General features: G+C 38.5%; 1 protein-coding gene across 3 annotated transcripts in view; it reads right to left on the bottom strand.

Annotated features, from left to right (window-relative positions):
* Positions 1-23,604, bottom strand: part of cntnap2a (contactin associated protein 2a) — a 766,983-nt gene that overhangs the window by 336,865 nt on the left and 406,514 nt on the right. For all 3 annotated transcript variants that reach the window (XM_061965507.1, XM_061965508.1, XM_061965509.1), the window contains one exon: positions 22,452-22,601. In XM_061965507.1, the coding sequence (XP_061821491.1) occupies positions 22,452-22,601 (150 nt within the window). The remainder of the gene's footprint in view (positions 1-22,451; positions 22,602-23,604) is intronic.

Raw genomic sequence — 23,604 nt, 5'->3', positions numbered from 1 at the left:
ACATATATATATATATATATATATATATATATATATATATATATATATATATATATATATATATATTAGGGTTGTACGATATACCGGTATTAGTATAGTACCACGATACTAATGAATCATATTCGGTACTATAGTGCCTTTAAAAAGTACCGGTCACCCACCCGTCGTCGTCTCGCGCCATGCAGACGAGTATGTTCGCGGCACTGCACAATCACAGACATAGTGTGTACACACAAAAGAAATAACGGATGAATTTTGGCTTAAAAAAATAAAGATAAAAGCAAAGTTATAACACTGAAATGCCCTCAGGAAGAGGTGCTTTAAGACATGTCTAGCTAGTCAGCGGCTAATGTCCATTCGCAGTGTTGTAACTATTTCTAAATCACTAATTCTTATCTCCATGACGACCAATATAGTATGTTTATTTCAAGCATCATCCCTATTTTCCTATATCCAAACACAGTGTCACTGTTCAAACTATGTGTAATGTTACAGTAGCCAAAATACGAAATATACTTGTTAAATAAAACCTCTGCCTTGTTTTTAATGAATACTTAGGCCTACTACACTACTTTATTTAAATGTTGGTCATTATGGGGGTACTTTTGGAGCCAAGTGTTTTTTGAGGTGGTACTTGGTGAAAAAATCTTTGAGAACCACTGATCGAAACCGATAAGCCTGCATGGAGTCAACGACTTGTACACATCTACTGTAACTGAATGTGGTTAGAAAAAACAACTACAGTAGCTGTCCAAGACCTTGATGCTTTGGAGGATGTGGGACAGCAACACTTATCCCCTGCAGGTCTGCTGCCATTCAATCAGAACCTCCATTTGGTGCCCATCGTAACAACACACATACTGGAAGCAGCACCATCTCTACATGGACCCTCCTGGCTGTATAACACTTGTTATCACCTGCTGCCACATTTACAGGGGACATAAAGGAGAATATTCAAGCAGGGAAGAAAACAGTAAATGTTGGCTTGTAAATGTACCGATTATATCGACTGGAGAAGTTTTACATCGACATTCAGGTCAGATAGCAACAGCGGTAGTACGTATTAAAAATGAAAAGAAACTCATTCCCTCTTCATATTGTCCTGGTATTTGTATGTCTTCTCTGTGGTCATAATACTCATATATATATATATATGTATATATATATATATTTTTATTTATTTAATTTTTTCTTTTTTTAAATAGGCAGTTTTATAGGTGACATGGTTTGTTTTTTAATGACATGACTTTATTCAGCAGGTAACGTTGCATTTTTTGCTTGTCAAAACTTGCTCATACAAGGTCATGTTAATCTTTTTTGTAATATGTTTTTTTTCGTAAAAAAAAAAAAAAAACCTGCACCATTGTCTGTTTTAAAAAAAAAAAATATATATACATGGGCATATTTTGACGAAACTTTAAAAAAAAAAATGGAATGAGGAAGTGTTGGGGGCAATTTGGATCATTGCTACTATATTACCTTACATTTAAATCATAAGGCTGTACATCCCCGTGTGTGTTTGTTAGCGGTCCCTACCCCGCCTCCACCCACAGAGACAAAGAAGGTGGATGCTGAAGAGAGGGTTCACTCCAATGCAAAAAGTGAATTGCACACTGTTTGGAAGCTACAGAAAAAGAAAACAAACCCGCTCGAATATGACAATTTAGTTTATCCTTTGGAGCAATTATTACCTCTGCCATGAGGTTATGTAACCTAGTTAAAAAGTTCTGGGTCAAATTTTGATTCAACTTTCAGGGAATTTTAGAAATGGGATTCAAAAAAAGTGATCAGGTTTTGGGGCTGATCTGGATCATTTCACTACGTTCCTTTACTATTAAGTATGCGAGTGTCCCCGCCTCTACCCACAGAGACAAAGTGAGTGGCTGACTGACAAGAGGGTTCATTCTGTTCTTTTAATTTGACTATAGTAAAATAGTAGTAATGCAGCTCAAAAAGTTATAGGCGGATTTGGATGGGACTTTAAAAAAATGTCAAAAATGGGTAAAATAACAAATGCTTAGATTCTGGAGGGGATCTGGATCATTTTTACTACGTTGCTTTAAATTTACTGAATGCTGAACTTCTGTGTGCGTATGCTCGCGGCCTTGCCTCCACCCACAGTTACAAACGGTTTTACTTTGTTTAAAGAACAAATGTGCCCAAGTGCCTTGACAGATGCGAAGAGTGAACCCTCTTGTAGCCTGCTTGAAAGCAACAAAACAAAAAAAAACACGCTGGAACATGGCAATGTAATTTATCCTTTGATTAAATTATTACCTTTGCCAGTAGGTTATGTATTTGGTATGGTGTGTCTATCTGTTAGTTTGCAACATAGCTAAAAAAGTTATGGACAGATATTGATTTAACTTTCCGGAAATGTTTTTTACTATTAGAAGATAGGGCCTGGTGGAGGTCTGCGCTCTGAGTGCTACTCCGGTTTGTATTTTTAACATGGCCCTAATACTCTCATGTAGCTGATTTCATAGAATTACAAGGGAAACAAATGCAATTTTAAGCCACTTTTAAAGAACTACGGAAGGTGAAAAGAACAAAAAAAAAGAATCCCCAAATTATTTTCCTCATGATACCACAACTTTACTCTCGTATTTTCAGATTTGTTTAGGGTTGTACGGTATACCGGTATTAGTATAGTACCACGATACTAATAAATCCTTTTCGGTACTATACCGTCTCTGAAAAGTACAGGCCACGCACCCCCCCGCGCCTGCGTTGAAGTCACGTCGTGACATTGCTCGTTTACGAGCAGACGAGCATGTTCGGCGGCACACAATCACGGAGTACTTACAAGCAGACACAGTGTGTAGACAGGAAAGGGAGAACAGACGCGTTTTGTCTTAAAAACTAATGATAAAGGTGAAGTTTTAACACTGAAACGCATTCAGGAAGAGGTGCTTTAAGACATGGCTAACTAGCTAGCGGCTAACATCCATTCGCCGTCGGCAGTGTTTTAGCTACTTTTAAATCACTAATCCTGGTCTCCATGGTGACAAATAAGGTACATTTCTTACAAGTATCATCCCTGCAGGACGAGGAATAGCTAAACATGCTTCACTACACACCGTAGCTCACCGGCATCAAAATGTAAACAAACGCCATTGGTGGATCTATACCTAACATCCACTGTAATGATATCAAGTACAGACACGTATCTAGACGATACTACTATGATTACGTCGATATTTTTTGTTATCACAACATCTTCTTTCGTTTTATTAAAATATATATTATGTTTATAAACTCAGTAGATATGTCCCTGGACACAAGAGGACTTTGAATATGACCAATGTCTGATCCTGTAACTACTTGGTATCGGATTGATACCCACATTTGTGGTATCATCCAAAACTAATGTAAAGTATCAAACAACTGAAGAATACGTGCTTATTACATTTTAACAGAAGTGTAGACAGAACATGTTAAAAGAGATAGTAAGCAGGTATTAACAGTAAATGAACAAGTCGATTAATAATTAATTTTCTACCACTTGTCCTTAATAATGTTGACAAAATAATAGAATGATAAATGACAAAATATGTTACTGCATACGTCAGCAGACTAATTAGGAGCCTTTGTTTGTTTACTTACTACTAAAAGACAAGTTGTCTAGTATGTTCACTATTTTATTTAAGGTCTTAACTGCAATAAGAAACATATGTTTAATGTACCGGTACCCTAAGATTTTTTTGTTAAAATAAAGCCAATAATGCAATTTTTTTGTGGTCCCCTTTATTTAGAAAAGTACCGAAAAGTACCTAAATAATTTTAGTACCGGTACTTAAATATTGGTATCAATACAACACTAGATTTGTTTCTAATATTTTTAGACCTTATATTAGACTTTTAGTTTAAAATTGTTACGAGTGCTCAAAATGTTTTACTCACATTCAAATCATGATTCTTATTAAATTCGATTGCAAATCGGATTCATACTTAAAAATAAAAAATAAATACATGTAAAACTACATTTTTAGAAGTGCATTTTTAGACCACCTTCGTGCTTATTTTCAGCACATATACATCATACATGAACAGCCAAGAGGAGCTTTTGTAGCCTGTAACCTGTTTTGAAAAGTGTTGTTAGATTCTCATCCCTAAAAATTTTAGGAAACCCATAACTTGCCATTATAGGCAAATTGATAACACCTCTTATTTTACACTCCCCTATTAAAAAAATGCCTAGTGGCTTTGGATCATTTAACCAAAGCAGACTGGAGGAAAAGGAAGGGATGGGACAGACGTCGCAAAACACAAATAGACTAATTTAAAAAAAAAAAAAAAGAAAGGGGGCGCCAGATAGAGGATTATGCTGCCTGAGAGAAATTTGCATAATGACAGCTGTAAGTCAGAGGATGTTCTTTGGATTTGGAGTCATCAAAAGGCCAGCATGCACACACACGCAAAATATATGCACACACTACGATAAATTGCATATAGTAATGTGATCAGTGTTGCATTGTTTTTTTATTTAAATAATATGAAAAGTCAAGTCAATTATTTATTAATCAAGACGTGACATTTCCAAAGTGTGACAAAAGAAAGCGTTCTAATTGGCAAGAAAGTGGTGATAGAAGAGAATTATAAACCTTCACACGCTCTTTCTTTCACAAACACCAACGTGTGTTTGGAAGTGCATAGCACTTCTTTACAGCACTTTCTCTGTGTATATGAGTTTATATTTGGGAACTTTCTCATTTCACTTAGCGCGATGTCACAAGTGAGAAAAGTAAGATAGGCTTTGGGCTCAGGAGAGCTTCTGAGCGAACTTGAAGACAAAGTGGGAAGTACAATCAGTGATAAGTTAGAGTCAGAGTAAAGAAAACAGCAAAGTAGCAAAGATTGGTATCTAGGGAAAAATGCATCCATTAGAGTCAGGGGGTTTAAGCAAGAATGAAAATGTAATATTCAATGAAGTGGCTGCTTGGAAAATGTAATTTTTTAACTAAGAATGTTCCATTCAGGGTTCTATGCTGCGATCATCCATAGGTGAGATCCACCGATACTTATGCCGATACCAACCACATGTAATAGCTGTACTCTCAGGGCATTCAATCGATCGCAACTGGACTGTTTGGTTTGTCTTAGAAAACGTTTCGCCTCTCAATATCAACACAATATTTAAACTAGTTCCTCATTCTTTTGTATTGCATGTAATGATTTGATCAAAACAAAGTCAATTGTACACAATAGCTAAACAAAAGCAAAAACTACTATCTCCTATTCATTGAAGTCCTTTGGTTTTTGCCCTCAAAGTTCTCCTGTGTCCAGAGAATTATTCCCAAAGTTTGTAAACATTAACAAAAACACTACGAACAATACTTTGAGAGGATAAAAATATCGATCTGATCGGGCTAGTATCAATCATATACTACAAAACCCAATACAAAATATTTAATCTTCAAACTGAGAAACTTGTTTTTTTTCTGCAAATAATCATTAACTTAGAATTTTATGGCAGCAACACATTGCAAAAAAGTTGGCACAGGGGCATTTTTACCACTGGCCTTTCCTTTTAACAACACTCAGTAAACGTTTTGCAACTGAGGAGACCCATTTTAGAAGCTTTTCAGGTGGAATTATTTCCCATTCTTGCTTGATGTACAGCTTAAGTTGTTCAACAGTCTGGGGTCTCCATTGTGGTATTTTACGCTTCATAATGCGCCACACATTTTCAATGGGAGACAGGTCTGGACTACAGGCAGACCAGTCTAGTACCCGCACTCTTTTACTATGAAGCCACGCTGTTGTAACATGTGCAGAATGTAGCTTGACATTTACCTTGCTGAAATAAACAGGGGCGTCCATGAAGAAGACGTTGATTGGATGACAACATATGTTGCTCCAAAACCTGTATGTACCTTTCAGCATTAATGGTGCCTTCACAGATGTGTAAGTTACCCATGCCTTGGGTACCAATACATCCCCATACCATCACAGATGCTGGCTTTTCAACTTTGCACCGAGAACAGTCCAAATGGTTCTTTTCCTCTTTGGTCCAGAGGACACGACGTCCACAGTTTCCAAAAACTATTTGAAATGTGCATTCGTCAGACCACAGAACACTTTTCCACTTTGCATCAGTCCATCTTAGATGAGATCGGGCCAAGCGAAGCCTGCGGCATTTCTGGGTGTTGTTGAAAAATGGCTTTCGCTTTGCATAGGTAGAGCTTTAACTTGCACTTACAGATGTAGCGACAAACTGTAGTTACTGACAGTGGTTTTCTGAAGTGTTCCTGAGCCCATGTGGTGATATCCTTTACACACTGATGTCGCTTTTTGATGCAGTACCGCCTGAGGGATCGAAGGTCACGGGCATTGCCGCTTACGTGCAGTGATTTCTCCAGATTCTCTGAACCTTTTGATGATATTACGGACCGTAGATGGTGAAATCCCTAAATTCCTTGCAATAGCTTTGTTGACAAATGTTTTTAAACTGTTCTACAATTTGCTCACGCATTTGTTCACAAAGTGGTGACCCTTGCCCCATTCTTATTTGTGAATGACAGAGTTTTTTTCCCTAATCATGGCACCCACCTGTTTCCAATTAGCCTGTTCACCTGTGGGATGTTCCAAATAAGTGTTTGATGAGCATTCCTCAACTTTCTCAGTCTTTTTTGCCACTTGTGCCAGCTTTTTTGAAACATGTTGCAGGCATCAAATTCCAAATGAGCTAATATTTGCAAAAAATAACAAAGTTTACCAATTCTAACGTTAAGTATCTTGTCTTTGCAGTCTATTCAATTGAATATAAGTTGAAAAGGATTAGCAAATCATTGTATTCTGTTTTTATTTATGGTAACATATTGTCTCTTAATTAGTCATTATTAAGTACTTATTAATGCCTTATTCTGCATGGCCTTATTATACAACCAGTAAGCCATTATCTAAGAGTCTTCCCTCAATAACCTCAGAATTATTGCTTCTTAGTAACCCTAACCATAACCCTTTATATATTGTGTCCAAATAACTCTAAATTAAGTCTTTGTTACTTTAATAAGCAACTAATTAATTACTAATTAGTTACTAAAGTTTTACCTAATTATTGTATTGAAGTCATTTGTATTATAATTTGTATCCTATTAGTTATGCAAGATTTTATTTAGTTATATTTATTTACTGTATGTATGTATATATATATATATATATATATATATATATATATATGTATATATATATATATGTATATATATATATATATATACACACACATATATATATATATATATATATATATACACACACTTTTTTTATTGTATTTTTTTTCTATTAATATATATATATATATATATATATATATATATATATATATATCTATATTAAGAGAAAAAAAAATACAATAAAAAAAAAGTATATATATATATCCATCCATCCATTTCCTACCGCTTGTCCCTTTTAGGGACGCGGGAGCCTATATATATATATATATATATATATATATATATATATATATATATATATATATATATATATATATATATATATATATATATATATATATATATATATATATATATACACATATACATATATATATATATATATATATATATATATATATATATATATATACACATATACATATATATATATATATATATATATATATATATATATATATATATATATATATATATATATATATATATATATATATATGTATATTATATATATATATATATATATATATATATATATACTTTTTTATTGTATTTTTTTTTTCTATTAATCTTCATATGTCTTACTTGTATTTTATTCTTTATCTCTACACATAGTTCTTACTATTTTACAAGTTTTATTAATTTTATTTTCCAACGTTCCTCAGATGAGCCATCTGCCTCAGGGGTTATCGGCCGTGCTTGTGGGGGCGCGTTTGTGTCAGCGTCCTGGTGGCCATGGTCTGATGACCGCCTGGTGCAGATGGCTCCTGTGATAGTGTTTACTCACATGTCTCCTCTGTACTCAGCCATGCAATCATTGGTCCATATAGTTGCATATGTGTGTATGTTGTGTGTTTGGGTTTGGTATCTCTATCCGTGAGTACGTATGTGATAATGGGGGATATGGGTCACCGGGGTGTTGTTTTTATCGTTGTAAAGCAATTTGCGTTGCTATTCTTTTATGTATGAAATGCTTTATAAATAAAGCTTGATTTGATTTGATTTGATAATACTGAGAGTAAACAATATGTGCGTTAGCATCAAATAGTCCCACTGGGTTCGTACCCACAACATTACGGGACGGACACAAGGTGAATAAACGTCTAAACTTTGACCTGAGATTGCTTTGCCTCATCTCGCAATAGTATTAGTGACATCTGGACAACAGCACCCTGCAGACACATAAGCATCAGACTTAAATATGGACATTCCAGTCCGGCTATGATCATATCAAATAATCATTAGCAAGTAACCCATTTGACCACACCTGGTTTGCAAAAGGTGCAGGAGCGATGGACAGTTTTTCCAAAAAGAAGCAAGAGAGTGCTGACACTCCAGCTATGGATTTCTCACCTCTACAAACTCCACTCTGGCACAGAACAATCAAACTATCTTCACAGGGGAGCATCTGTCACCGCGGGGGGGCGTCAGCATCGCACCCTCAAAAGGAATAACCAGATCGCTTGAATTCTAAACCGCTTCCCCACATCACCAAATGATCATTGCCAGGGATCAAGGTCTGCTCACAGGAACGCATCATTTATTTAGTCTAATTAGGTTCATGAGATATTTTTAAGAATTGTGTATTTTTTTAATCTCATAGCCAGACCTGGGTGTTGATTTCACATCACGAGACAACCTCTGAGGAAGGCCACAGTTGCAGCCAAAACCGTGAGGTACAAAAATCACATGAAAACAAATATATCATTTGTTTGCTCTAATACTAAGTAGCAGTAGTTGTAAGTAAATAAAACAAAAGCTACAATGTTACATTCTGTGGAACTAAATGACATTATATAGAATTGAGACTCTCTAAATCTTAATTACCGTATTTTCCAGACTGTAATACGTTACTTTTTTCCCTAACTTTGAACCCTGCTGCTTATACAAAGGTGCACTTGATCATTGGATTTTTCTTTGCTAATGGCTAAAATACGGAATGGATTAAAGCCCTTTTTAAGAACTTTCAGTTTTGGTTGATTTTGGCCCACATTTCCCATGAGGACTAGCGCATATAGCGTCAAACTGACACAAGAATACCACAAAGATTCAGTATTACCTTTCCACAGTTGGAACCTACATATTTTACTCAAACTTTATATTTTCGGTTTGCAGTCATTGCATTGTTTTTTCTTTATACAATACTTTTGAGTTTGTTGCATGGCTGCTTGTATCAGTGTGGAACTGCAAACTATCAAGCTAGTGGATATTTATTGTGACCACGCAAATTTTCGGTAGCTAATATTAGCATTATAATTTTGATTTAAACATCGAAAGTTACTTACAAGTGCAGCAGGAACAAAGCCAACGCAGCATCAATCGGAAATATTTCCTCGTTTTTGAGCTCACGCCAGCGAGTGAAAGCTGGGCCAGTGTTGATTCTGATTGTCTTTTTATCCAGGTAGCCTCCCTTTTTCTTATTTTTGTCTCCTCGGGCAAAACTTTTTGTTTCTTTGGTTGTTTTACAGCTTCTGCCATGAAAGCAAGTAATTGCAGGTGGGCGTTCTTCTTTTTCTTTTAGGTTTCTGGCGGCACGCAGGCTTTGGCATCGACTTCTGTCTTTTTAACAAATGGGGCAAGGGGGATTGACGTATGCCATAAAGCAAGTCAGCACATTTGTTGTTCTAAGTTGCTAAGTGGCAGTAAAAGTGACACAGACCCGCTCAGGCCATGTCATTCAACTATTTGTAAGTCGATGTATCATCCCAAAAGTTCTAAAAATATGTTATGAAGGTTGAAAAGTTACTTAGTGCTGCTTTAAGCAAATAAATCAAACAATGTAATAAAATGATACTAAAAGTCATTTGTTTACGAAGTACAAGGAAGAAGAATCCTGGTAAGGAGAATTGTTATTCATCTCACAAAGGACGAATACAAACGTCAATGACTTCTGTTTTGTTTCATCAGCCGTGTTACAGGCACCGTTTGGAAACAATGAAGCTATGTAATTAAACATTTACAAAATGTTTCTTTGTAAATATCTCATTTCACAATGTACCTTTGGCTTACATATAATTTGCTTTTTCTGTAATTTAGTCGGTGCGGCTTATGTAGCGGTGTGGCTTGTCGTCCGGACAATACGGTATGTTGAGTATTGAGTATGTTGAGTATGTTGACTATGTGGATTATCTTGAGTGATGTTCATAAAATGGCTTTCTGCAACGAGTTCAAAGATTTTTCAATACCAAAAAACATACCCCAGCTTATGTTACCATTAGTGGTTTAACAGAACACACCTGTATATCTATTTGAAAAGTCCACATTCTTCACAATTACTAATTGTAATCACATTGAACAAAAAATGCCCGTTTTGCGTTAAGGCTTGTCACTCACTGCTGTCTTGCACATTCACAAAAGCAGTCTCATAGAAGCAACTAACAAATTGCACTCATGTTGTAGTTATGATAGGATATGCATTCAATGATAGCTAACGTTAGTTAGGCAAATCACTATCATTAGCTAAAAAAACACAAATCTAATGCCTATGGGGGTAATTTTCATCATTATGTAAGCTGTAAGAGGGTGGGATATACAGTGGTACCTCAACTTACGAGCACATTCCGTTCCACGACCAAAACACTCTTAATAACTGGTTTGGTGGGAGTCACAAATGCATTAAGCCAGTTTGCCGACCACAGGTCTTAAAACAACTGTGGTCGTTCTTAAAGCGGAACTGCACTTCTTTGGGATTTTGCCTATCATTCCCAAATATTATGAAAGACAACAACACACGTCTTGTTTTTCATTTTAGAATTCTTAAGATAAAATTAGACACTTGCAAGATGCGACTAATGGGAGTCCCTTATGTTGCCTTCAAAGCCCTCTAAAACATCAAAACTGTTACTATATATTTGTTTGATATATATATATATATATATATATATATATATATATATATATAGTAACAGACACGTTCATAATAATATACAGTATAATATGCACCATATTTACCTTATTTTGGTCATTTTAAGCATTGTCCTGGGCACATTTATTTCAGGCAACACACTTCTGACCTCCGTTAGCAAACGCATGTGTTTTCTAATTATGACAGACTTGGGTAATAGACTACAAAGATTACTATTTTTGGACAAACCAGGATTCACAACCTTATCTTTTTGAAGCTATTTATATGTATAAAGGATGAACTCCTGGTTCCATCCATCCATTTTCTACCGCTTATTCCCTTTTGGGGTCGCGGGGGTGCTGGAGCCTATCTCAGCTGCATTCGGGCGGAAGGCGGGGTACACCCTGGACAAGTCGCCACCTCATCGCAGGGTTATAGAAGCTAAAGAGAGGGTGAAACCTTGGAGCAGACACTGCCAAGAGAATCAGGCTCGACATGACCTGGTTGTGTAAATGTGGAGCTTGGAGCCAAGTTATGCCGACAGAAATTGAGTGCTTCTGCTGCACTGAGTGGTTCACGATGGTAGCATCCATGAAGATATTTTTTTTATCTGCTGAGGAGGACACTGCTCAAAGAAACTGCATCTCAACAAAACACAAACTGTTTGTGCTAACAAACACTGCAGTGGTAGACATTTTTTTTCCACCTACCCAAAATCAACTGGAAACTTGGAAGCTTGACCACACAGACAACTTTCCACACTGCAAAAAGTCAGTGTTCAAAAACAAGAAAAAAATAAAATTAAAATAAATACAAAAATTAGGGGTATTTTATTTGAACTAAGCAAAATTATCTGCCAATAGAACAAGAAAATTCGGCTTGTCAAGACTTTCTAGAACAAGTAAAATTAGCTGACCTCAATGAACCCAAAAATACCTTAAAATAAGTATATTTTCACTAATAACAAATGCACTTTTCTTGGTAGGAAAAAAAAAAGAGACCTTTTTGCTCAATATGTTGAAAAATATTCTTAAATTAAGTAAATGCTAGTGCCATTATCTTGACATAATGATATGCGCTCGGCATCATGATTTCTTTTTTTCATGCTTGAAGTAATAAATTATTACTTTAAAAAAGTAGTTTTATACTTGTGAGTGTTAATGACACAGCTTTGCATCAGTTGATATTCTAATTTCAAGCATGTTTTAATCAATATAGGTCATACAATCTCAGCAACAAGCTGTAATATCTTACTGAGATCATTTAGGACCAAAACCCTTAAAACAAGTTAAACACTAACATAAAATCTGCTTAGTGAGAAGAATTATCTTATAAGACAGAAAATAAGCAAATATCACCCTTATTTGAGATATTTAATCTTACTTAGATTTCAGTTTTTGCAGTGCATCAAGTAAGTCACTATAATATTGATCATGGTACATGCAGCACGTCATGCTTGTTAGTACAACTACAAACCCCGTTTCCATATGAGTTGGGAAATTGTGTTAGATGTAAATATAAAGGGAATACAATGATTTGCAAATCATTTTCAACCCGTATCCAGTTGAATATGCTACAAAGACAACATATTTGATGTTCAAACTGATAAACTTTTTTTTTTTTTGCAAATAATCATTAACTTTAGAATTTGATGGCAGCAACACGTGACAAAGAAGTTGGGAAAGGTGGCAATAAATACTGATAAAGTTGAGGAATGCTCATCAAACATTTATTTGGAACATCCCACAGGTGAACAGGCAAATTTGGAACAGGTGGGTGCCATGATTGGGTATAAAGGTAGATTCCATGAAATGCTCAGTCATTCACAAACAAGGATGGGTCAAGGATCACCATTTTGTCAACAAATGCGTGAGCAAATTGTTGAACAGTTTAAGAAAAACCTTTCTCAACCAGCTATTGCAAGGAATTTAGAGATTTCACCATTTATGGTCTGTAATATCATCAAAAGGTTCAGAGAATCTGGAGAAATCACTGCACGTAAGCAGCTAAGCCCGTGACCTTCGAACCCTCAGGCTGTACTGCATCAACAAGCGACATCAGTATGTAAAGGATATCACCACATGGACTCAGGAACACTTCAGAAAACCACTGTCAGTAACTACAGTTGGTCGCTACATCTGTAAGTGTACGGTAAGTTAAAACTCTCCTATGCAAGGCGAAAACCGTTAATCAACTACACCCAGAAACGCCGTCGGCTTCGCTGGGCCTGAGCTCATCTAAGATGGACTGATACAAAGTGGAAAAGTGTTCTGTGGTCTGACGAGTCCACATTTCAAATTGTTTTTGGAAACTGTGGACCCCGGGACTGTTGAACAACTTAAGCTGAACATCGAGCAAGAATGGGAAAGAATTCCACCTGAGAAGCTTAAAAAGTGTGTCTCCTCAGTTCCCAAACGTTTACTGAGTGTTGTTAAAAGAAAAGGCCATGTAACACAGTGGTGAACATGTCCTTTCCCAACTACTTTGGCACGTGTTGCAGCCATGAAATTCTAAGTTAATTATTATTTGCAAAAAAAAAAAAAATGTTTATGATTTTGAACATCAAATATCTTGTCTTTGTAGTGCATTCAATTGAATATGGGTTGAAAAGGATTTGCAAATCATTGTATTCCGTTTATATTTACATCTAACACAATTTCCCAACTCATATGGAAACGGGGTTTGTACATACACTGTCGAGCTTGCTGAGTACAAACAAAACATGAAATGTGGGCTAATACTTGACAGATACTGTAATATGGTTGTTCATGTTTTTCAGTCAGTACATATTGGTGTTCTATCGCATTTTGTTGTGCATTAAAAACTCAAAAGCCATTCAGCTGCTGACGCAGAAGCTGGCGTACAGCTAATACCGTAGCATGGCTTCGCAAGGCGATGTGTTCCAAAGCTGGAAAAACAGTCCCTCAGTGTACGCTCTTACGCTTGATTGTTAAGGATTTTTAAAAGGGATTTAGAGGCAGGATCGATTGCTCCCATTAGCTGCATTGCTAGTCATCTAGAACGAGCCGATTACAACTTAAAATGCAAAATAAACGTGTGTTCTTGTCTCTCATAAGGATTGTGAAAAATAGGCAACATTTTAAAAATGTGCAGTTCCCCTTCCAAACTCTAACAGATCAATCACATAGCAGATACCTAAATGACACTTAATTCATTTTAAAAATGGCCGTGCGGTCAGCTGATTTACATCAGACCTGTGCAACTGATGGTGATTGGCGTTGCTGATTTAGCCCCACATGCACGCACACCATTTGATTGCACACAGGCAGCAAATTATTGAGTAAATGCCTTAATAAGAACATTACCAATTGCCCCGCAGCGTAGATTCGTTCTCGTTCAAATCATATTAAGAGTGTCAAGTAATACCATGAGTCAGACTTGTTTGTGTGTTTCCAATGCATGCTGGTATGTGTGAGACAGTCAAGCCTCAATTGAATACCAATTAGACTTGATTTGGTTCACTGTGGATATTGGTCATGATTATCACATAATATTACCACCACCATTGCAAACAAAGACCCTCAAAAACAGCCTGCAGAAGCCAACACGGATCAAGCATGTGTGTGTCAAGTTGAAAGACATCCAGCATTACTGCAAGTTGGGAAAAGGATAGACCTATCTTTAAGACAGAAATTGTACAAACCCCGTTTCCATATGAGTTGGGAAATTGTGTTAGATGTAAATATAAACGGAATACAATGATTTGCAAATCATTTTCAACCCATATTCAGTTGAATATGCTACAAAGACAACATATTTGATGTTCAAACTGATAAACTTTTTTTTTTTTTTGCAAATAATCATTACCGTATTTTCCGCACCATAAGCCGCCCTGGGTTATAAGCCGCGCCTTCAATGAACGGCATATTTCAAAACTTTGTCCACCTATAAGCCGCCCCGTGTTATAAGCCGCATCTAACTGCGCTAAAGGGAATATCAAAAAAACAGTCAGATAGGTCAGTCAAACTTTAATAATATATTAAAAACCAGCGTTCTAACAACTCTGTTCACTCCCAACTTAATGTTGCTCGAACGTTAATGTCACAACACACAAAATAAACATAATGCTCACTTTCTGAAGTTATTCTTCATTCATAAATCCCTCGAATTTTTCTTCAGTGTCTGAATTAACAAGTTGGGCGAATACGGCATCCAAAATGGCCGGCTCCGTCTCGTCGCCTTGAGTTTGAATTCTGCGTTGTACGCGTGTCTCTTAATAGGAGCCATTTTGTGGTCTTTACAGATGTAAACACACAAATGAAATGAAACGTAATATCCGCGCGCTTCTTCTTCTACGGGGGCGGGTGGTTGCTTACAGTAGAAGAAGAAGCGCTTCCTCTTCTATGGGGGCGGGTGCTTACCTTGGCGGTTGCTTGCCGTAGAAGAAGAAGCGCTTCCTCTTCTACGGGGAAAAAAGATGGCGGCTGTTTACCGTAGTTGCGAGACCTAAACTTTATGAAAATGAATCTTAATATTAATCCATATATAAAGCGCACCGGGTTATAAGCCGCACTGTCAGCTTTTGAGTAAATTTGTGGTTTTTAGGTGCGGCTAATAGTGCGGAAAATACGGTAACTTTAGAATTTGATGCCAGTAACACGTGACAAAGAAGTTGGGAAAGGTGGCAATAAATACTGATAAAGTTGAGGAATGCTCATCAAACACTTATTTGGAATATCCCACAGGTGAACAGGCAAATTGGGAACAGGTGGGTGCCATGATTGGGTATAAAAGTACATTCCATGAAATGCTCAGTCATTCACAAACAAGGATGGGGTGAGGGTCATCACTTTGTCAACAAATGCGTGAGCAAATTGTTGAACAGTTTAAGAAAAACCTTTCTCAACCAGCTATTGCAAGGAATTTAGGGATTTCACGATCTACGGTCCGTAATATCATCAAAGGGTTCAGAGAATCTGGAGAAATCATTGCACATAAGCAGCTAACCCCGTGACCTTCGATCCCTCAGGCTGTACTGCATCAACAAGCGACATCAGTGGGTAAAGGATATCACCACATGGGCTCAGGAACACTTCAGAAACCCATTGTCAGTAACTACAGTTGGTCGCTTCATCTGTAAGTGCAAGTTAAAACTCTCCTATGCAAGGCGGAAACCGTTTACACCCAGAAACGCCGTCGGCTTCGCTGGGCCTGAGCTCATCTAAGATGGACTGATACAAAGTGGAAAAGTGTTCTGTGGTCTGACGAGTCCACATTTCAAATCGTTTTTGGAAACTGTGGACGTCGTGTCCTCCGGACCAAAGAGGAAAAGAATCATCCGGATTGTTATAGGTGCAAAGTTGAAAAGCCAGCATCTGTGATGGTATGGGGGTGTATTAGTGCCCAAGACATGGGTAACTTACACATCTGTGAAGGCGCCATTAATGCTGAAAGGTACATACAGGTTTTAGAGCAACATATGTTGCCATCCAAGCAACGTTACCATGGACGCCCCTGCTTATTTCAGCAAGACAATGCCAAGCCACGTGTTACATCAACGTGGCTTCATAGTAAAAGAGTGCGGGTACTAGACTGGCCTGCATGTAGTCCAGACCTGTCTCCCATTGAAAATGTGTGGCACATTATGAAGCCTAAAATACCACAACGGAGACCCCCGGACTGTTGAACAACTTAAGCTGTACATCAAGCAAGAATATGAAAGAATTCCACCTGAGAAGCTTAAAAAATGTGTCTCCTCAGTTCCCAAACGTTTACTGAGTGTTGTTAATAGGAAAGGCCATGTAACACAGTGGTGAACATGCCCTTTCCCAACTACTTTGGCACGTGTTGCAGCCATGAAATTCTAAGTTAATTCTTTGCAAAAAAAAAAAAAAAGTTTATGAGTTTGAACATCAAATATCTTGTCTTTGTAGTGCATTCAACTGAATATGGGTTGAAAAGGATTTGCAAATCAATGTATTCCGTTTATATTTACATCTAACACAATTTCCCAACTCATATGGAAACGGAGTTTGTATTATAGCAATTGAATTATTCATGCGAAGCAACCATGATCAGTATAGGTCTATAATTAGAGATACACAGGAGGCGTAATGGTCACTTGTACACAATTCTCCACGAATGACATTGTGTATCCACCCCTTTATATTCTATATCATGAAGCGGAGAGTTTATACTAAATGTAACACACTGACACAAGAGCTTTCATCCCATAAAAAGTAATGATGGAGTGCCGTTAAGGAGCTTTCAGACAGCTTTAAGCGCTCGCCTTCCCCTGACTCATCTCCCTGAGTGATCAGAGGGAGTAATTGAAGGCGAGCCCAAGGCTAAATAACATTTCTGCACTGACTTGGTTCTGCTGTTTCTACTGCAATGGCAATCAGCGCTCCACCAGGTAAATTGGGATGTTTAGAACAGAAAAGAAGAGTGTTCGATCATGAAACAGGCGGACCTTCTGCACATTGTTTGCTTTTTTCAGTTTTCAAGCTTGCATTGTTAGTTGTTTCCCGCACACACTCGGTACACATCATTGTACTATAGACAGACTGACATCATTAACCTGGCGTCTTCCAATCTCATATTGCTGTGTGTATTTACACTTGAGTGGTTGTGTATATCCAGACGTGTGTTTGTTCTTACACAGTGAGACACTTGGTCATCGGGCTATATATATATACAGATACAATAGCTAAAGTTTTAATCCAACTCTTCTACTCCTAAACCACTGTACACAAAACTATAAACGGTTGTCAAAACATGCCTGTGCTAATATTTTTACCACAAATACATCAATAAACCCTATAAATCAGATTGACTGGAATTTCCCACAAAGCTCAATCCACTCAATAAATCACACACTTTGACTTTAGGTTTTTTAACCAAGTGTTTTTCAACCTTTTTTGAGCCAAGGCACACTACTAACAGAAAAGGTTAAAATATGAAACTCCACCAGGTTGTCGTGTCGTATTTTGAGTGTGTTGTTTTCCTGTGTGTAGTGCTTTAGTTCCTATTTTGGTGGCTCTTCCTGTTTTGTTGGTGTTTTCCCGTAGCAGCTTCATGCCTTCCTTTGAGTGCTATTGCCTGACCTGCTTTATATTGGCAAACAAGACTATTTCAGTTGTGCGGACGCTATCCTTCTTTGTGGGGACATTGTTGATTGCCATGTCATGTACGGATGTACTTTGTGGATGCCGTCTCTGCTCCACATGCTGTAAGTCTTTGCTGTTGTCCAGCATTCTGTTTTTGTTTACTTTGTAGCCAGTTCAGTTTTACTTTCGTTAAGCCTAGCCATCCCTATGCTTCATTGCCTATTCCTTTCCGTTTTGTTCATTTTTGGTTTAAGCGTTACATACCTTTTTACCTGTACGCAGTCTCCCGCTGTGCTGTGCATATTGGGACCACGACAAACCATCCTCGACGCGTTCCCACTTCTACAAAGCAATGAACTACCTGCTGCCACCTACTGATATGGAGTTTTATATGGTTACCCTGCCGAGCTCTATACAGCACAGACACTCGACAGAGTCACATTATTTGCAGATTATAATTACTGATTTGCAAAAAAATATTTTTTGGACCAATTAGGTGAAGTTGCATCATTTCCCACGGCACACCAGACAATATCTCAGTGGTTGAAAAACACTGGTTTAACCGAATCATCACAACATTTGTTGCGCAGTTTTAAGGTACTGATGAGCATATGTGTAATGATTACAAAACTTTGAGGACTCTCTATTATAAGTAAGGATAAGCATCGAATGAAGTCTTTTGATAAGCACCGACTGAATTACAGTATGTCGGTAGGACCGGGTTTCGATTCATGTAAAATCAAACGGTGCCATATTTCGATTACTTTGTTGCACTCAGCTATCTCAAACACTTGGTGGACAAACAAGCATCAAGCAGCATTCAGAGCGGACTCAGTCAGACTGCCTCTCGGTAATGTTACAATTTTTCATGCCAATAAAGTCAGCATGCCTGATAAAACACGCTCAAACATAAAGAAAGGCTCTACTTTTTAAAATGTGCTCACTCGATGCTAATCTATATTGGATATGTCCTATACATGTTTAGCATTAGCGATTTTACATGGTGATTTTAATACTTCCGCATTTGGTAATTAAAACGACAACTAAGATGCACGTTACAATAAAATAAGTACAAATGCTAAGGGCCTGATCTACTAAGATCCAAATACCACACACTAAATAGCGTGTGCAAACTATACATTTTGTGTACTATTAGTGGCCGTGTGATCTACTATGATTGCATGCACAATTGATAACTGGTTTAGACCGCCCTACTTGAATGAGGTTTCTGCACGTACTACACAGCTCTCACCATGGAGACTCATTTACTGCACATTTGTGTTTTCATGTTCCTACCTGTGGCATTTTGCTATGTTTTCAAACATGCACCAGACATCTAGAGTATGTACCATTTTTATCTGGGCATTTTAGAGGCAGTCCTGCAGTGCATCGATCGGAACCCACCTTTTTAGCCTGCCGACTGTGCACTCATGGAAATTGCTAACATTGAGAGTGTGCTGCAATGTTTGCCCATCAAATCCAATCTATAACCATTTATAAACTGCCAGTAATACTCCATTTACATTTTGTGACTTCAATGATGCCGTGATCACTACCGTGTGTCCCTATATTTGACTGTTAGTATTGAGCAGATCGTTGTCATGGCCCAGCATGCTGATTGCGCCTCCAAGACCGCACATGCGCGCGTCACTTCTGCTGAGGCTGCACCGGTGCACAGCTACAAGCAATCACCAGCAATCAGCGCACCTGACGCTGATCATCAGACGCGCCTTCATAAGCCTGCACAACCTGCTATCCCATGCCAGAACGTAGTCTTCTGTTCGAGTACACTCCCCCTTCGTTCCCGCGTGACGAGCTGTGCGTCTCGTCTCCCCTGTGTAACCCTCAGGTACCCTGGCTGCCCCTTGGATCTCGACCTCCCGCCTGGACACGGACCTTTTGACGCCTCGCTATACCCCCAACTACCTGCCTGTCTCACGGAAAAACGAGCCTGCCTTTCCCCTCCAGGACTTGCGCCTCTCGCTCAACACTGCTGGTAACACTCATTAATTCCTACACATAGTTGCACACATATACACCCTTTTGGCTCAGACACACTCCATACCCTTGTTTACTAATATTATTATTTGGTATTGATATATATATATATATATATATATATATATATATATATATATATATATATATATATATCAGTGGTTCTTAACCTGGGTTCGATCGAACCCTAGGGGTTCGGTGAGTCGGCTTCAGGGGTTCGGCAGAGCCTCCGCCGCGGAGGTCAAGACACACCCGACTCATCGTGTAAACAAAAACTTCTCCCTGTTGGCGTATTATGGATACCCTCAAACGATGTTCCCTCTAATTTTCCATATGTGTGAGCAAACGCAAAAACTCCTTGAGCATTCGGTGGAGCACATGTGAGCGACGTCAGACGTGCACATGCACTGTGGTCACACCTGCAGCACACCTGTCCCAAACCTAACTAAATAACAAGTTCAATGTTTTATTATTGTAATCAAACGACAGCAGTCATTTCCATGAGATTATTTCCTAATATAAGTGTTTTGACCCACTTACAATGACTATAACATATTGTTTTTCATGAGCTGTGTACTAGTATTATATGTCTGGGTGGGGGGGTCCTGCTTTGGAAATAATGTGTAACCCTTTCAGAAATCGCATATAGTTCCCACTAAAACATTCACATGTTGCACAATGAGATGTAAACATGGGATCATGTGTACATTCCTGTAACTTTCTGTTTGTAAAATATACCTTTATTAGTATTTCTTTAATATAACAACATCATTTTATGATTATGGTTCGGGTTCGGGGAATGCGCATATGAAACTGGTGGGGTTCGGTACCTCCAACAAGGTTAAGAACCACTGATATATATATGTATGTATATATATATATATATATATATATATATATATATATATATATATATATATATATACATATTTATATATATATTTATATATATATATATAATAAATCATAGAGCTAAATATGACTCCCCTGTTATCTGTACCGTCTTCTCCTCCTGTACATAACAATCGTCGGTCCATTTATCACTGGCTGTGTCCATTTTTCCTGTTGCTGTTGCGATCTTGTAAACAACTCTGCGGAACTTTTTAAAAATGGCGGGTTTGTGTTGTGGCTAGGAGAAGCGCATATCCGGCAAGGGGCGTAGCTCGTCAGTTCAACCAATCACCAAACACCTACGTATTTCAGTTCCCATGGGACTCAGTTTAGACCCTGCCTCAGAGTAGGAGCTAAAATGGTGATAGGATCTGAGGGCTGTAGTCCCTAGTTCCCGTATGACGGAACACAACGAAAAACAGCCCGGGGACTAAAAAGAGTACAGGAACTCCAAAAAGTCTCCACAGTCGGAAAACGACTGTATACACTATATTGCCAAAAGTATTTGGCCACCCATTCAAATGATCAGAATCAGGTGTCCTAATCACTTGACCCGGCCACAGGTGTATAAAATCAAGCACTTAGGCATGGAGACTGTTTCTACAAACATTTGTGAAAGAATGGGCCGCGCTCAGGAACTCAGGGATTTCCAGAGTGGAACTGTCATAGGATGCCACCTGTGCAACAAATTCAGTTACAAAATACCGTCGCTCCTAAATATTCTGGGTTTGGAGGTTGCCAGGAGAACGGTACATTTTGGACTGCATTGTGCCGAATGTGAAATTTGGTGGAGGAGGAATTATGGTGTGGGGTTGATTTTCAGGAGTTGGTCTTGGGCCCTTAGTTCCAGTGAAAAGAACTTTGAATGCTCCAGGTTACCAAAACATTTTGGACAATTCCATGCTCCCAACCTTGTGGGAACAGTTTGAAGCGGGCCCCTTCCTCTTCCAACATGACTGTGCACCAGTGCACAAAGCAAGGTCTATAAAGACATGGATGACAGAGTCTGGTGTGGATGAACTTGACTGGCCTGCACAGAGTCCTGACCTGAACCCGATAGAACATCTTTGGGATGAATTAGAACAAAGACTGAGAGCCAGGCCTTCTCAACCAACATCAGTGTGTGACCTCACCAATGCGCTTTTGGAAGAATGGTCGAAAATTCCTATAAACACACTCCGCAACCTTGTGGACAGCCTTCCCAGAAGAGTTGAAGCTGTAATAGCTGCAAAAAGTGGACCCACATCATATTTAACCCTATGGGTTAGGAATGGTATGGCACTTCAAGTTCATGTGAGTCAAGGCAGGTGGCCAAATACTTTTGGCGATATAGTGTATGCGAGGAGGTTTTCCACACCATTTCACCATTTTGAGCACAACCTTTAGGGGGGGCTTCAGACTTGTGAGTGGAAACAATGCAACACAGGTTGTTGCATTGTTCCCTTACACTGGCACGTCATCTCCTTTCCTTACCTCCTAGGTGATAAGTCCCCCCAGTTGTGATGGACAGGGGTGAGGTGGAGTGCACAGCGGACGCCTCCTCGTCATCTATTACCAACATGGCAGAGTTCTCCTTGGCCACGAAGCGCACTATGTGCCATTGGCCATCATTAAGGCCGGAACCTGTGGGAGACACATCAAAGAATGGAGATAAAAAAACACAATTTCTCCTAATACGCTCTCTTTTTTTAACTGGTTGTTTTAAACCCTGTGTTTTGAACTCTGTCCACTCTCAAAGACCTTCGTTGCCTTCAGTGTACTTGTTCTATCTGTGCTTGCAAGCTTGTAGAATGTTGTGGGCATATGTCACTGCAGTGTTTGTGTGTCCTGCTCCCTCCCCGTCTTCCTTCCTTCTTTCCTCCCTTGTAGATGTGCTCCATTAAATATGAGCGATGTTTTAGAAAGGGACATTACAAGTGGAGTTGAGAGAGAAGCCAGCTCACTCTCATCACCTTGGCTTCGATACATCACCTCTTGCTGACACCAATCTCCACTCATCCTTCCATGCTTGCTCCCTCGCTTGATTCTCGATCCTGTCTATCTTTATTTCCTTCCCCCTTGTCCTCCTCCTACTTACACCCTTCTCCTCTGACGTCTGTCTTTTAAACGTGGCTCGGCTCGCCGCTCCACCGGCTGAGATATATTTTGAAAGCGTTTTGTAACGAAGTTCAAGGTGCGACCACGTGCAAACACAATGCATGTGTTATACTTTAGGTGTGAGTCGGCAACTGTGGCTTTCATGTCAGCGGGGGTCCGCACTAATTAAATTCCCGTTGCTGGGGGGGGGGGGGAGTTTGGAAGACAGAGTTATCACAGCGTGACCAAACAATCTTGGAGCCAAGATGGCTACCAGCTGAGGGGCATGACTGCTGTGACCCTGTGCAATCATGCAACACACGTCACACAACACAGCAGGAACGCAATTACCGTATTGACCTGAATATAGGACCACACTGAATATAAGTCAACTTCTCCTATTAAAGATAAATGTTTGTGGTTACACTTTAGTATGGGGAACATGTTCACCATTAATTAGTTGCTTATTAACATGCAAATTGATTAATTAGTCATTGTTAAGTACTTATTAATGCTTTATTCTGCATGGCCTTATTATACAACCAGTAAG

Source organism: Nerophis lumbriciformis, linkage group LG07 (genome assembly GCF_033978685.3).
Source record: "Nerophis lumbriciformis linkage group LG07, RoL_Nlum_v2.1, whole genome shotgun sequence".
Lineage (NCBI taxonomy): Eukaryota > Metazoa > Chordata > Actinopteri > Syngnathiformes > Syngnathidae > Nerophis > Nerophis lumbriciformis.
Note: the sequence above shows the minus strand (reverse complement) of the source record. Positions and strands in the feature narration are given on the sequence as shown.